Raw genomic sequence first — 16,644 nt, 5'->3', positions numbered from 1 at the left:
TCAGAGCAGAAGCAAAAGCAAAAGCAAAAGCATAAAGTAATCTTTTTACCAGCCCATACTCCATGGTTGCATCTTGCCGCCTGTCTACACTGGCCGCGAGTATTTGCGCAAGAACACTGACCTTGTACTGTACAAAATCAGTGCTTCTTGTGCAAATACTCTGATGCTCCCGCTCAGGGATAAGCCCTCTTGTGCAAGTATTCTTGCGCAAGAGGGCCAGTGTAGACAGCAACGTTAATTTCTTGCGCAAGAAAGCCCGATGGCTAAAATGGCTATCAGAGCTTTCTTGCGCAAAAGAGCGCCTACACTGGCACAGATGCTTTTGCGCAAAATATGTGCTTTTGCACAAAAGCATCCGTGCCAGTGTAGACGTTCTCTTGTGCAAATACTTTTAACGGAAAAACTTTTCCATTAAAAGTATTTGCACAAAGTCATGCCAGTCTAGATGCAGCCCATTACTTTTGCTAGTCTATAGGCTCACACCTCACCTTTTAAGACAATGAGAGTTTTGGGTTCAACGAGAACCACATCAATTTGTCATTTATCATTCTATTCTGTAATATATAGATACCTAAAATAGCCATGTATAAATAACCTGGACTAAATTCTCTGCTGGCATAAACAGGTAAAGTTCAATTGAAATCACCAGCAGAGAAGTTGGCCTCATGTGTTTACATCCTTGTCTACTACAGAAAGCCAACTGGGCAAAAGAGGGGCTAGCATTCTGCAATGCCACACTAGCATACACATTCTAGAGGAATTGTTTCTCACATAGGCTGATTCCTGTTCCCTGCCAGGGCGCCATTTATTGTCTCAGGAAATGTCAATCAGACTACAAGTCCAATCTTGCCAGATTTAAGCTTGCCCTGGGTTTATTAAAAAGATACATTACTATCCATTTTTACAAATGTTATATATAGTTTGAAAGTCAGAGGAGTAGCCATGTTAATCTGTAACTTTAAAAACAACAAGCAGTCCTGTGACACCTTAGAGACTAACCAAAATATGTATAGTATTATGAGCTTTCGTGGGCAAAACTCACTTCTTCAGATGAGCTTGAGTGGATATATAGTTTGGTATGTAAAGTACTTTATCTTGTAAAAATACACAAAAACTTTCTTCATAGTTATTGTGAGTTCTTACAGTTAATGCTAATCCTCTTACCTTATGGGCAGAACTATTATTTGGATGGATCACAAAATACACATCTAACTTCATCCCAGGATGTTCCTTTGCAAAGTTTAACACTTCGTCAATCATGGTATCTGCCAATTCATCCACTGTCAGATGTAATACTCCCAATCCAATTACTGGGAAGGAAACTGAAGGAAAACGATACTCCTGAATCTGAAGCAAACATCTTGACATTGCAGTTTTTAGCGTCTGCAGAAAATAGGGAGAGTTTTAGCCCTTATTTTACTTTCTGGCATGAGAAAGAGGAATGAAAACCCTGTTTAACAGAACATCACCTTGCGTTCATCACTGCTGCTCTGTGATGACCATACTACGTGCAGCACAGACTTACAGGCCAGATTGTATCCTTTTGTCATTATGACTTTCTCACAATATGGAGGAAATTTTTGTAACTGAAACTGAAATTCCTCCTGAAGAGATGAGCCTGCTTTTTGCAGAATTGTTCTTGAAATGCTTCCTCTTGACAGATCATTCATGACCACAGAATTAACAATAATCGCAGTCTGGAAGACAAGAACACAAGCTTTCTGTATATTTCACTTCAGTAAATGCATATTTCACCTGCACTACTGTTAGATCTTCACTTCAAATGTCCCTCTGCAGCCTGCAGAGTTTTTTCTTAAACTCCAGAAACTCCCCCTTTTAAGGGACACCTATACTACAATGCTGTGTCTAGACTGGCCAATTTTTCCGCAAAATCAGCCACTTTTCCGGAAAAACTTGCCAGCTATCTACACTGGCCGCTTGAATTTCCGCAAAAGCACTGACGATCTCATGTAAGATTGTCAGTGTTCTTGCGGAAATACTATGCTGCTCCCGTTCTGGCAAAAGTCCTTTTGCGCAAAACTTTTGCGCAAAAGGGCCAGTGTAAACAGCCCAGATTTGTTTTCCACAAAAAAGCCCTGATGGCGAAAATGGCGATCGGGGCTTTTTTGCGAAAAGTGCTTTTGCGGAAAAGCGTCCGTGCCAATCTAGATGCTCTGTTCCGAAAACATTTTTAACAGAAAACATTTCCGTTAAAAGCATTTCCGGAAAATCATGCCAGTCTAGACGTAGCACAAGTGTCTTTCGATGTGCAGAATATATAACAGCGTAGCTCTCTACAAGGGTTCAACAGCAGTATAACGGGTGAGGCAAAGCTCAGGCAAATAAATGCACAGATGAAGAATGTGCTTAGGTATACGAATACATTGCTTACACTCCTGTGCCTCCCCATCTACACTGCTGTTATAAGCAATATAGAATCACTGACTCCCTGTTGATGCAGCCTTTCCCCAGGGCAAAGAAAGGCTCCAGCACCCAACACAGGGGTAAGAACAGCAGAGAAAGGATCCATCAGCTCTCTGCTGTTGGAGCCCTTTCCCTCTGCATGGAAAGGCTCTGGCAGGGGACCTGTTCAGTTCCTAGAAACTCTCCTTGCTGCAATGAAAGGCTAGGCCAGCAAGGAGCTTCTGAAACTTAACCTACCCCCTGCCAAAGCCGTTCTCTGACATGAGTAACTACAACGGCAGTAGGTGCAACAGGCACTGTAGCATGTAGCTATACATAGCCTACATACCACAATGAGCGGTGTATACTGTCAATGTAGCCTTAGAACAGTAAGCTCTACTGGCCATGCAAACAGTCCTCTGGTCAGGAGCGCTTTGGGAGGATGGAAATCCCTGAGCTTTCTCTTTCTGCCAATCACATACTCCCTAGGGCTCCTGCAATTTGAAACTCCATTTGTGAAACACAAAACTTGAGTCTAACCTTAGCTTGACTGTTTAAGAGTAGCTAAAAATACGAGGCTTTGAACTACTACCATTTAATCACTCATGAGAAATATAACTTTCTATAGTCAGCCAACCAATGGCCATAGAATCATAGAGCCACAGAGCAGGAAGAGACCTCGGGAGGTCATCAAGTCCAGCCCCCTGCCCAAAGCAGGACCAATCCCAACTAAATCAACCTGGCAAGGGCTTTGTCAAGCTGAGACTTAAAACCTTTAGGGATGGAAATTCCACCACCTCCCTAGGTAACCCATTCCACTGCTTCATCACCCTTGTAGTGAAATAGTTTTTCCTAATATCCAACCTAGACCTCCCCCACTGTAACTTGAGTTACAATCACCATAATTGATACTCTTTATTTTCACCTCTATAAAAACAAACTTCTTAAGGAGTCCAGCTGTTTCTTTAACAAACAAAATATGGAAAATTCTGTGAAATATAGTCTGTGAAATACTATCAGGTGACACAGCTTCAAATCTAATCACCCTTTCTGGTTTGCTCATAACTAGGATAGCCATTTTTTTACCAGATTTTCCAGCTATAATAAATAAAATAGGGCTGTTTAAATCACATGCTGGTTAAAGATGATATGTACACTGGTTTTAGAAAATATCTTCAGCTGTTGTAGTATATACTGAATGCCAGAATGGTGAGACTGAGGACTGGTCTATGCCAATGCTATAAGTTGATCTAAATTACACTACTTCACTTACGTAACTGAAGTCAATGTAAATTGGGTCAACTTACAGCAGTGCCCACACTAGGGATGCAAAATCCTGTGTAATTAATTAAACGTATTTAACTGGTTAACTGCTTCCACGGGGGTGGATAAGAGGCAAGCCAGCCAGGCTGGAACATCCCCCTGCCTGCGGTACAGCAGGCCAGCCAGGCTGGAGTGGCCTTCCGCCATGGGCAGGGACTGTTCCAGTCAGGTTAGGGTGCCCTTGCCCACTGCACGGTCGGCTTCTCTGGCTACGCTGGGCCCATCACTGGCAGGGACTGCTCCAGCCAGGCCACCGGTTAACCATAACCGGAAAGTATTACCTACTAAGGGTGATGCTTACCGGTTAACCAGTTAACTGATTAACCATTCAGATCCCTAGTCCACACGATGGGAAATATTCTCCCATCGACATAGCATGTCTTCACCAGACCTACTAAATCAACACCGCTGCGTCAATTGCAGCAGTGAAGGAAAAAGAGTGAGACAGATTCATGGAGTTTAGGTCCATCAATGGCTATTAGCCAGGACGAGTAGGAATGGTGTCCCTAGCCACTGTCTGTCTGCAAGTGGGTTACAGGGGAAGGATCACGTGAGGATTCCCTGTTGTGTTCCCTCCCTCTGGGGCATCTGATATTGGCCACTGTTGGCAGACAGGATACTAGGCTGGATGGACCTTTGGTCTGACCCAGCATGGCTGTTCTTATGTAGATTGCCCTGCCCTACTCACTCAGAAAGCTTTTCAAACTCAATAGCCATATAATAAGATGACACGTGGGTATATATTGTATTGATCTACTAATTCTAATGTTGGGTAGCTGAAGGCAAGAAGGAAAGACACATATTTACGGGATCAATACATCATGCCCCCTGATCTTTTACGATCCAATCCTGCATAGTGCTGGGATGGAACTCCATGCTTAGCACTTCACAGGAACAAAGCCCTCAGACTCCACCGTGAAGACTTACCTGCTGATCCTCAATGTGTCCTCTTACGACATGTAGGCAAAGACCTCTGATTGTGATGGAATTTAGAAGCTGGTTTGCTGAAGCTGGCGGAGTCTCCTGAACTGAGTTGAAGTCACTCCTGCCCAGAAACTCTTCACAGGCCTTTTTCATTGCTGCAACTGTGGGCTCAGCAATGTTCACCAAGCGGATTTCTTTGACCCAGCCAAATAACGGAGCTAGCTCAACAAAATTCTTAATAGTCTGTACGATCACATGAGCACATAAGTCTAATGGGAACCCAAAAATTCCTGAGCTCACTGCAGGGATAGCCACAGAGCTTATATTATTCTCTGGAGCATTAACATATTTCAGGACACTTATAATGGCTGCCTCAAGTCTCTGACAACATCTCTCACTTTCATATACAGACCATCGTGGACCTACTGCGTGAATAATTTTCTTACACGGAAGCCTGCCTCCACCTGTTACCGCTATTTGACCTGTGTTAAGTGTTCCATGGCGTTCAATGTAACTTTTACTCTCTTGTTTAATTTCTGGCCCACCAGCTTTCGCCAGGGCAAGTGCTAGGCCTCCAATATGGTCCAGATGTTCATTGGCTGCATTCACCAAAGCATCAGCAGTATGTCTTGTCATATCATCCATCCAAACAGATACCTCAATTCCTTCTTTCAGGCTTTTCCTGTACACTTCAAGAGGACATTTTATACTTTTAAGCAGAGATATACACCCAAACTTCTTTTCAATGAGGTCACGTAGACAGCTCTCTTGTCTCATGAGGATTTCATAAAAATCTTTATTGATGGGAATTGTTAAGCTTTCCTCTGTATCCATGCTGGATACTAGATAATAAAACAAATTACGAGAAATGCTGTGATCCAATATCTAACACATTTTTAATGCACAACATATTTTAAAGCTTTCAATCATTATTTTTTAAATTTACTTGAAATGATAAAGGGAAATTACTCACTGAACATTCTTTTTGTCATAGTCTGCTCTTCTCTCATTCTACCTTCAAGACATAGTAAGGATCATAGTTCTCACTAAGGCGCGCACCTGCATGGCCACGCACAAAAATTCTTCCCCCGCCCACCTTCTCTGAAGAGCCTCATGGCAGTACTTGCACAGCAGGCGGCTGCTCCAGTGGGTGGGGCTGGCTGAGACTGCGTGGTGAGGAAGTCTCTAGGGCGGGGTCCAGGACCTGCCGCAGCCGCCTCATGGGGGGAAGCCTGCTCCAGTGGCCAGGGATGCCATGTGGCAGGGAAAACCAGATACTGTTCTGGCAGCTGGGGCCGGGAACGGGACCTGCCACCTAGTAAGGGATGGGAGATGTCTGCTCTGGAATGCTCCATTGCGGGGGGAGGCAGTTTCTGCTCCCGTGGCCGGGAACACGTATGTGTTAATAAATTGGGTTCCATGATGGCACACATCCAAACCAGCACATGACCTCAATATTGGTACATGGGCCAAAATTCACTCCGCTCATGGAAGGAACACCAGTAAGGACAATTTTTGGTTCCCTTTACCAATAATGAAAGGAGACAAAGACCTTACAAATGAAAGCTTCCTTTATAAGTCCCAGCCTGTCCTTGTTCTTGCTCATTCACTTGTTAAATGCTATGACTTTCACTCTCCTCCTACCCTAACCAGGTCAATTCTTTGTCTCCTAATTCAATGTGCAGCCTGTAATGATTTTGTCCTTATACCAGGCTACACTTACACCCTTACACTTTCTTCCAATCCGATGCTGTTCCCTGACATCCCAGGAGGAGCACTTCTTCCTTCCTCTGTCCATGTGGACTTCCCTGTCTGAGAGATCCCATCATCCCATCCTTTTTCCAGGCTTTCACATCCTCCCTCCTTCCAATCCTTTATGCATTACCACAGCATGGAGAGTCCAGTTCGATTGTGAGGAACAAAGGAAGTTCAGCATCAATACTGTGGAGCAGCCAGAGATCTACCTCTTCCTACAAACCTGTGAGCACTTGGTTCTCCTGTCCCATGTTCTCACCCAACAGGCTCACTCTTTAGTTCTGCAGCTTCTCACAGGCCCACCCTTTGAGCCCACCGCAGGCACATTCTCCCTAAAGACTGAACTTCAAGTAGCACTGTAGGAAAAGAAAATGGGCCACCAACTTGCTTCACATAAATCACCAAACAGATGTCAGTTTAACATTTTTTAATCAGACTCCCAGAAGCTAGCAATGTAGAGTTGCAAAGATCTTTATACCATTACCAACCCCCAAAGATATACGCTTTTCTGTGTCAGTAGATTTTTATAAAACTACATACAATAAGCACCTGGCTAACTTGTTTGTGTAAATCCTTACCATTTACATGAGTTTACCACACTTTACAGCTGAGTTACAATACCTATTTCTCTGCACAGTTAAAATTTAAAAATAAGACCGTTCTGCATCCCTTTGTTAGTAAGATATACTGAATTTAAATGGCTTTCCATCAAACAACTTTTCTTCAGCACACCTGTAATGTACTTTTAAAGGTGCGAGGAAACCAAATAAAACTAGCGAAACATAAAATTGACATCCTTAGCAAGCCCTACGATTTGGTTTGTTTCAACTAAATCATTTGCATGCTTTCAAATATACTTGTTCCATCTGCAGTGAAATTTCAGTTAAAAGAAGAAGGGTATAAATTCATAAATTCTAACCTGCTTCATAACATAAATAGAAAGCATCTTACCTGAATAGCAATCCTCCCCCAGGGTCTCTGGATTGGATGTCTGAGTAATAATACAAAAAGGAAAAAGTAAACATATTATATTACAGTCTCAGAACGGTAGCCATGTTAGTCTGTAATTTTAAAAAAGGGAAGTCCTGTGGTACCTTAGAGACAAACACACACACACACACACATATAGTAACATGAACTTTCAAAAGCTCATGATACTATACATATATTTTTGTTAGTCTCTACGGGAGCATCTACACAGCACCCTTAGCTCAAAATAAGTTATGCAATTTGCACTATGCAAATTGCGGAGCTTATTTCGAGTGTATTTTGAAATAGCTTAATTTGTAATTTGGTGCTGTCTACCCAGTATCAAATTTTGAAATAACTTCCCATTCCCAAATGCCCCTTTAGCCCTCGTGAAACGAGGGTTACCAGGATGCCGGAATAAGCCTCCCATTATTTCGAAATAACGGGCTGCTTCAATAGACGCCCAATAGCTATAGCTCTGAAGTGCAGACATATCCTAAGGTGCCACAGGAATACTCATATTAAATCACAGACATATATAAATATATACTCTAGTGAGCATGTGCAAACTAAGACGTGTCAAAGGTTTATAATTTAGCCAAATGTAGACAGATTTTCACAAGGATGGCAAAAGGACAAAGACCACTTCCCTGCCAAATTTCAAGTCCCTGCTCCAAGGCCTAGGAGACCTGTAGCTTTTCAAAGAGAAGGTCACCTGAATTTTCTTAACATTACAATAATGTATTCAATACATTAAAAGGTAATGTATTGTTCCCTTGCCTTGTTCTTGGATATGGCTCAGCATTTTGGCTGAAAATCATTTATACAGAATGAATAATACTGATCTACAAACCAGTGTTCAAAAACATTTATGTGAACTGATTCCTGTCATTCAACTTATGATCAAACTGATGTGCACACGCACATACACACAAATGTGTCATTAAAAAATCATGGAGCATTTACTTTGGGAAAAGGAGAAATAAAAAATGTGAAATATACTTACAATACACTACTTACACATTTAATGTAACACAGTACTGAAGGATGCTGCCCCTCCATGTTAGAAAAAAAAAGACATAGCAAATAACAAGGAGAAAACATCAATGACCAGAACATCAAATTAACTTTCTCTGGGGTACATTATCTACTTCCAGCAGCTGTTATTTACCCCAAACTAAAACATTCCTTGAGGGAAAAACAACCCAAGGAACATGTTGGATTGAATCTTTCAAGGCCTTGCAAGAATTTGGCCTTGCAAGATTCAACCCAGCACATTCCCTGGCCCATGCTGGTTGTTTTTCCCATGTGGGACATGTTTCAGTTTCAGGTAAATAACAGCTTCCTGAAGAGGATAAAGTAACCAAGACAAAGTCAATGTTATGTTCTTCTGGATATTTCTTTTCTCCCTGGGGCTAACTATGGGAGAAGGTAAGGAGCCTCAAAAAGCTATTTTCCAATATATGAAGAGTGTAGGGCACTTGTGTGAGATGAAGGGCTTTCAGGGAGGGGGGAAGATGGGGCAGTAGGGAAAGAGAAGAGGGGCACTCCTCAGGCCTTTGTCACTAATGACCACATGGCTACATCAGGAGCTGTGCTGGCCAGAAAATCCAGTTTGTGCCTGGCTTGAAATTTCGTCAGGGATTTGAACAGGAAAATCTCTGTTGGGATTTGATGGGGAGTATTCCTTGGAGAAGGGCTGAAACGCAGGAGCCCAAACCCAAATGAAGGGGCTTCTCCACAACTCTGGCCCTGAAATATGCGCAGAGAGGGACATGACGTAAATTTTACAGCAGTCCCCCACCTTGTGTGTACAGGCCACTATCAGCTGACAAATCATCTCCTTCTGCAGGCACCTGGTTTATTTCCCTGGCCGTCAAGCCAGATCACACACGAGGACAGTACCACCTATTGGCTACAATGCTGCTTGTTTCTTTCAGTCTAATCAGCCATCCCTCCAATATCTTTTCTCCTGCCCTTAAATACTGACTTGGGTACTTTGGCCCCCTCCCCTGAATAATTCTTTGACTCTCCTTTCTTCCTGGTCACTTACCAGCATCTTCATCATGTTCCCCATCTTAAAAACCCTTCTCCTCCCCACACCCACTGAGCCCTCTTCTTCCCTCCACCTCCAGCACCAGCCCATCTAACTGCCTTTCCCCAACAGACTTTTCCTAACTTCCCTGGAACCCTCCAGGCAAGTTGCCATGGTGCCCCCAGACCACTGTCAACAGGAACCTTCAGACTCAGCATCTTATTGTGTACAACCTGCCGGGTGGTAAATATGGTCATAGGAGGGAGGGGATTTTCCCCCCTCCCCCATTCTGCAGCTTGGACAACATAGACTAGACTAGAGGTTCAAAATTTTCAAACCTGGGGGCCTCATCACGCTGCTGGAACGGAGCACAGTGTAAGAAGAGGGAGAGCCAAGGGTTATAAATTGTCTGGTTAGCTTCCCACAGACTCATGGACACTCGCACTGGTAATCAAGCCATTTGTGTTGGTGCCTCAATATGTGTTTGTGCCTCGTTGTAGGCACTTCATTTTGAAAATGTTGGTCTGTTTTAGATTACAGAGCGCGTCAGCAGCTGATTTTGACTCAGGAGTTACTGGCTCCCAGTCCTGTGCCCAGACCCAAGGGTGACAGGTGTGGAGGGTTGTGAGGTCCCGCACCTCCTCCAGACTTCTACAACTGTTTATATTTTTATTTCTTTTGCAGAGTGGGTTCAAAATACACCCTCTACACATTTTCAACAGTTACGCATCATCTCTGCCCAGGCCACTAAATACATGGCTTCTGTGTATGACATAGGGCTTGCAGTACAGATCTGTAAGCAATCAAGGAACCCACAGAGATAAATGCTATAGGAACTCTTAGCATTCATGCTCAGGTGAGATTCTATTACTTCTTCTGTATGAAAAGTTCAGCAAGGCAAAGGCCACCTTCTGCAGCTTTCAAAAGTCCTTATCCCACAAAGCATATTCAACTGGAAATCAGCATGACAGATGTTACATTATCACATCCATTACCAATGTGCTAGTTAATTCTGAGGCTTAATCCTTATGTTCTTATCAAATCCTTGTTTCTTCTGACACAACATAAAGACTAGGTTTAACCAGCTGCTGTCATCACTAGGGATGCAAGTGTTTAATATGGTAACCATGTAGCTGCTAAAAACCACAGAGCTTGCATGTGCAGTGGGCTGTGCAGCAGAAAGCTTAGCTTTATACTGCTAAGCCTGCAGCAAAGCCGCCCCAGGAGCAGGGCCACCAGCCCCCCCCGCGGATTCTGGGGAGGAGGCTTCGCTGCCCTGAATTTAACAGACACCACTAACCGATAAGCATCAGCTTATCGGCTAGTCGTTAAACTCTAACGTCCCTACTCCTCACTATGACTAAGGTGGATTAAACAAAATCAGTGCCCATTTGGAGTCATTGGACTGAAATGCAGTGATACGAGCACATTCATATCTGCAAGGGAGAAGGAAGGAGAGACGATGTGTTGCCCTTTACTAGCTTGGCCATATACTGGATGGCTGTGTCTAGACTGGCCAGTTTTTCCGGAAAATCAGCCGCTTTTCCGGAAAAACTTGCCAGCTGTCTACACTGGCCGCTTGAATTTCCGCAAAAGCACTGACTTCCTACTGTAAGAAATCAGTGCTTTTTGCGGAAATACTATGCTGCTCCCATTCGGGCAAAAGTCCCTTTTGCGCAAAACTTTTGCGCAACAGGGCCAGTATAGACAGCTGAGATTTGTTTTCCGCAAAAAAGTCCCGCTCACAAAAATGGCGATCGGGGCTTTTTTGCAGAAAAGCGCGTCTAGATTGGCCACGGACGCTTTTCTGCAAAAAGTGCTTTTGCGGAAAAGCGTCCGTGCCAATCTAGATGTTCTGTTCCAAAAAGGCTTTTAATGGAAAACTTTTCCGTTAAAAACATTTCCGGAAAATCATGCCAGTCTAAACGTAGCCGATATGTAAGTTACTACCAGCAGGTTCAGACATTCTCATTTCACTCAAGGGCTAACAGGCTGTGCTTTTGGAGCAGAAGTCTATTTTTAGCAAGATCAATAACTTATGCCATCTGTTTATTTTCCCAAGATCAAATCTTTTCATCTAGATAAGCCACAATTTGGAGGGGTTCCAATAAAAATCCAAATGTTACTCCAGGCCCTAATTTCTCTCTTTAAAAAATACCCCAGTATTTGTTTAGGAAGTTTCAATAAATTTAACAGATTCCTGCCATGTAGTTATCAGAAACAAAACAATTATTGTGACAGCTTTTGTTTAAAGAGGCACATCTTTCTAATTCACAGGGCGTTGACTCACTGCAATATCTCTGTCATTTTAATGATTTCATTAAATCAAGTGAAATCTCTATATGAACACATTTAACAGACCAAGTATGCAAGGGTGCCAATTAGGTAGCCACCCTTCCTCCCCACCCAGTTTCATACAGGAGATGTGCTTTCAGTCAGAGCTCTTAGTGGCTCAGCACAGAAATTCCCTCTGAAGAGAGAATGCAGGGGACTCAGAAGAAAGCCAGCCACGCCCTCTGACTCACAGTTACATTCAGAAAAGAGGAAGATGTGAGAGGCCTAAGTCAGGCATGTCCAAAGTCCGGCCCGCGGGCCAAATGCGGCCCGCGGTCAGATTTAATACGGCCCCCCGCTTCTCCCGGCTCCCCGGTGCTTTTTTTAACTGGCACGCTCAGCGCACCGCTTTGGGCCGCCGCCGCCGCCGCGGTCCCAAACCCTGCCCCTGCACTCCGCTTTGGGGCTGAGAGTGCAGGGACAGCCCCCGCTTCCTCCCCCTCTTCTGGCTCCCCGGCGCTCCTCTGACTGGCGCCGCTTCCGGCCGCGCTGCTGCCGTCCATGGCGGCCGCTGCGGTCCTAAAGTCCACCATGTAGGGCACGTCCGCAGCCCCACTCCCCCGCTTGGCTACGGGTTCGCCCTGCCCCCGGGCCGCCGTGAGGCCAGCGTGCCCTGCGCTCTCCACCCGCCTCTGACCCTGCAAGCCCTCTACCTTGGGGCTGAGAGTGCAGGGACGGACTCCGCAGCTGCTGAGATCAGGGACTGCCTTTGAACCAGACCTAGCCTATGTACTGCAGTCCAGATCTCAGTTTCACCCTTCACATTAGTGTAGGCAAGTTTTTTTTTTCAATTGAGATGAATACATTGTAAAATCTCAGTTAATGTCAGTTGGTCTAAATCAGTTATAAATATATTTGGACACAACATGTATAGTTGGTGTTATGTCGTTTGCCGTTTGCAATAAACTTTGCATAAAATAGTTAATTTGCATTTAATTTTAATGGTTCAAAGAATGTCAGGCAAAATGGTCGGCCCTCATGCATGTTCACTTCATCAAATCTGGCCCTCTTTGAAAAAAGTTTGGACACCCCTGGCCTAAGTGAAAAGAAGGGGCCAAATTCTAGGGAAGGGCTAGCAGTGGCATAGACTAGAGAAATTCTGTTGTCCATACATATGGGGCACTGAGGCACAGAGAGTTAGTCAGATTTGCAAAAGTACATAGGCACCTAGTTGGATTTTAAAAAATCCAAGCACCTAGAAAGGTAGGTGCTTTGTAAACCCAACTAGCTGCTTAGCTGCGATCTTTGGATGCCTAAAAACCTTTGAAATTCTGTCCCTAAGGCACTGGCCTGAGGTCAAACTGGCAGTCCATTGGGGGTGGACGGAAGCAGAACCCGGGTTTCTCAGGGCAAGCTCCCTGTCTACTGAACCAGCCTCTCTCTGCTACATGCTGCACAAGAGAGGACCCTGACAGATGAAAGCAAAATCAAGCAATCAAGTTCTCTGAGATTCCAGCAATGGGTCCCAGGCGATCAGGAAAGACGTCATAGTTGACCGTATGAAAAGCAGCACAGAGGTCTGGAAGGATGAAGAAAGAAAGCAAATGAAAGTCAGATGAAAGGAGAACACTCAAGGTCGTCCTTTATGGGGCCCTATGCAGCATTATGAAACTGGTGCCTCTATGTCCGACTTGCCTTTAGCAACACAAACATAAGCTTACAGTTCTGGAAAACTTGCTACATGCATTTTATTAAAACCAGTTTAAATAAATTAAGCCCCGTTAAGTTCTAATGGACTATGCCCCCCCCCCCCCAGTTTTAAAACTGATTTAAAACATTTTAAAAATAAAAAATATGAAACACTGTAATACATTTTATTTGCAGTGTCTTTATTCATACTACCGGTAGTCCTTCCTGCCTGTCCCCAGGCAGAGAAGGCCAGAGACGAGGACCAGGACCAGTTGTGTTCCCAAAAGGCCAGGTCAACCCTCCAGATTGGAGCAGACCTACATGCCTCTCCAGACCAAACTGTGGTCTCCTCCCAGTTCTGTGTTCTTGGGGAGCCAGGGCATGATATTCATGGAGAACACCCGCACCCAAGGCCTCTGGATGAACCAAAGACAAAGCAATGAAAAGGCAGGGGAAGACACCCCTAAATCCCTGTGGACAAGGGTGATAGAATTAAAGAAACATCCCTTGCCTCATCTGCATCAAAGATAGGACACACAGCCATCTACGTTAGCACACAGAATGGAGAACAACACTTCCAAAGCAAGAACCACACTGAACTATGGGATACCGAAAGCAGAAAAGCACTGCCTGGTGGGAAACCTCTGCTCCAGATGCTAATGAACCCATGCCTGCTCACACCCAAATCAGTAATTATCAGACCAGCTGTGCATTATGAGCTCTCTCAAGGAAAACCACAGGTAGCCACAAATGATCAGTTTCTACTGCTTGCCTAAACAAACTTTAGAATACAGGCAGTCCCCGGGTTACATGGATCCGACTTACATCAGATCCCTACTTACAAACGGGGTGAGGCAACCCCGTACTAGCTGCTTCCCCCCAGCAGAGCAGGGAGACGCAAAGCTAGCGCCCCCCCCCCAGCAGACCAGGGAGACACGGAGCGGCTTTTCTCAGCAGACACCTCAGCTTGAGAATAAAGGACTGAGGGAAGTGAGGTGTGGGAGAATAAAACTGAGCTCTGGAGAAATGTTTGGCTAGAGTTTCCCCTACAATATGTACCAGTTCCGACTTACATACAAATTCAATTTAAGAACAAACCTACAGTCCCTATCTTGTACGTAACCCGGGGACTGCCTGTACTCCCCTGAACCATCTGTTTACCCATAAACAAATCCAGGGTTCCCCTTGAGCCACTGTTATGTCCCTACAAAAACTCTAACCCTTGCTCTAGAAAAGTGTTCTGATGACTGGATCTAAAGCAGAGGTACGGAACCTAAGGCCTAGGGACCACATGCGGCCCCCAGCTTGTCTGGATCCTGGAGGTTCAGGGTTCCCCTCCAGCATTGGGGCACCTGTGCTAGTTCTGCAGTCCCCCCATTGCTCCTCCATGGGTCTGGAGCACACAAAATCTTCGAGGCTGGACCCCACACCCCAGCCTCTGGCGTGCGAGGAGAATGTGGGGAGTGACTTTCTCCTCAGTCAAGGGCCACCTCAGTGAAGGTTTGTTGGGGTTTTTTTGCTTCTCACTAGTGTGCAGCCCCTGACCCAAAAAAGGTACCCCACCATATACTTATCTGGTATTCAAATAGTTACTCGACTAGTCGCTTTCCCAACCCACCCCCCTGGCTGCCTCTATCAGTGAGAGGCAACCAGGGGGATGGAGGGGAGCTGGAGATGGTAATGGGGGGAACTGGCTCAAAAGCCAGTTCCCCCGAGCACCATCAGGGGGGGCAGGAGAGGCAGAGGTGTAGCTGGAATTGGGCGCGAGCCTGGAATCAGCTGATTCCCAGCTCACGCTCAGTCCCAAATGCTGCACCTCTGATTTTTAAACTTTAGAGCCGGGAGGGGGGCAGGCAGGAGCCTATATGCACAGGGAGATGGCTTTCCACACGTGCCAGCTCCGTGGACCCACCTGCCCCAACTCTTGCTGCCTCCTAAAGAGGCAGCCAGGAACGGGGGCAGGAAGGAACCAGAGCTCCTCTATCAGAGGCGGCAGCATGGGTGGGAGAGGGGGTTGGGGAGACAGCCACGGAGCAGCCTCTGTCCCCAGCAGCCTGGCCTCCCCGGACAGAGGCTGCTCTGGCATCCCACAGAGCAGCCTGTCTGTGGCGAGCCCAGGCCTGCTGCTGAGAGGCTGCTCTGTAACAGCAGCCCCTGTTCATGGGGGACGGATCCAAGCTCCCCGCAGACAGAGGCTGCTGCCACCCCACGCTGCTGCCTCTGTATCAGAGGCAATAGCATGGGGCAGCAGGCAGGAGCCAGTCTGCTCGTAAAGCTGGGTTTTAAACTGGCTCCCCTCATAGACCAGCTCCCACCAGTGACCCCACACTGTTGCCTCTCATACAGAGCCAGCAATTCGGGATGACAGGGGGCTTTCCGGGAGTGGCTCCAGGAGCACACTGCGTTTCAGCCCCACCTCCAGGGACCATCGAATAGTTACATGCAGTTACACGACTATTCGTGTAACATCCCCACTGTGGATACCTAAAGCAAAAAGATCTCAGGGCTGCCAAATGTGCAGATCTTTTTGCAGGTCCCACCTTCGCCCGAGGCCCTGAGCTACAGCCATTGACACTATTGTGATAGTAATCCGTCCATGCCTAGCAGGGAAATGAGGAGGTGGCTCTGCGCACTGCCATTCTCCTCCCCCTTGGAGATGTGTGCACCGGCTCGTCACGAACAAGGAGAGAAACTCCACCTGTCCATGCGCTGATCTGTCCTCACCTGCAGCTCCCATTGGCTGGGAATCATGGCCAATGAGAGCTATAGGGGAAGAACCACCTGCTTCCCCCTCAGCCAAGGTCACTCCCACAGCAGCTTCCAAGGAGCAGCAGGGGGTGAGGCCAGGCAGGGAGCCTCTCTCAGCCCTGCTGCAGCTCCAAAAGGGAGCTGCCCAAGGTTAGCGCCTTACACCCCAAACCCCTGCCCTAGTCCTAAATTCAAAAATTCTACACCCCAATCCCCTGCCCCAAGCCTAAATCCACTCCAGCACCCTAACTCCCTCTCTGGTCTCCTACCCCAACCTCCTGTCCTGAGCCTGCTCCTGCACCCCAAATACCTCAGCCCCAGCCCAGATCCTGAACCCCCAGAACTTTCTCCCTCCCACCCAGCCTAACCGTGTGCCCCAGCCTGGAGCCTCTCCCACTCTCGGAACCCTCATTTTTGACCCCATCTCAGAGTCTCCAGGGGAGGCTCCAAGCTTCTCCCCCCCCCCCCCCCCCCCGCAGCATGTGCTCCATCCTTTAGTTTTAAATTAGAAAAAGACTGATCTA

The 16,644-nt window shown here is 46.0% G+C and overlaps 1 protein-coding gene across 14 annotated transcripts in view; it reads right to left on the bottom strand.

Annotated features, from left to right (window-relative positions):
• The window catches only part of PARP9 (poly(ADP-ribose) polymerase family member 9), a 28,672-nt gene that overhangs the window by 11,514 nt on the left and 514 nt on the right, over positions 1 to 16,644 (bottom strand). For 4 of the 14 annotated variants that reach the window (XM_075933194.1, XM_075933198.1, XM_075933195.1 and 1 more), the window contains 5 exons: positions 7,357 to 7,396; positions 6,629 to 6,761; positions 4,654 to 5,492; positions 1,470 to 1,697; positions 1,165 to 1,383 (listed from right to left, as the gene is read on the bottom strand). In XM_075933194.1, coding sequence (XP_075789309.1) covers positions 1,165 to 1,383; positions 1,470 to 1,697; positions 4,654 to 5,492; positions 6,629 to 6,656 — 1,314 coding nt within the window. In that variant the 5' untranslated portion in view covers positions 6,657 to 6,761; positions 7,357 to 7,396. The other 10 variants (XM_075933201.1, XM_006137646.4, XM_075933191.1 and 7 more) reach the window with 9 other exon arrangements.

The sequence above is a fragment of the Pelodiscus sinensis genome, chromosome 7, assembly GCF_049634645.1.
Source record: "Pelodiscus sinensis isolate JC-2024 chromosome 7, ASM4963464v1, whole genome shotgun sequence".
Taxonomy (NCBI): domain Eukaryota; kingdom Metazoa; phylum Chordata; order Testudines; family Trionychidae; genus Pelodiscus; species Pelodiscus sinensis.
This window is presented reverse-complemented; position numbering and strand designations above follow the sequence as displayed.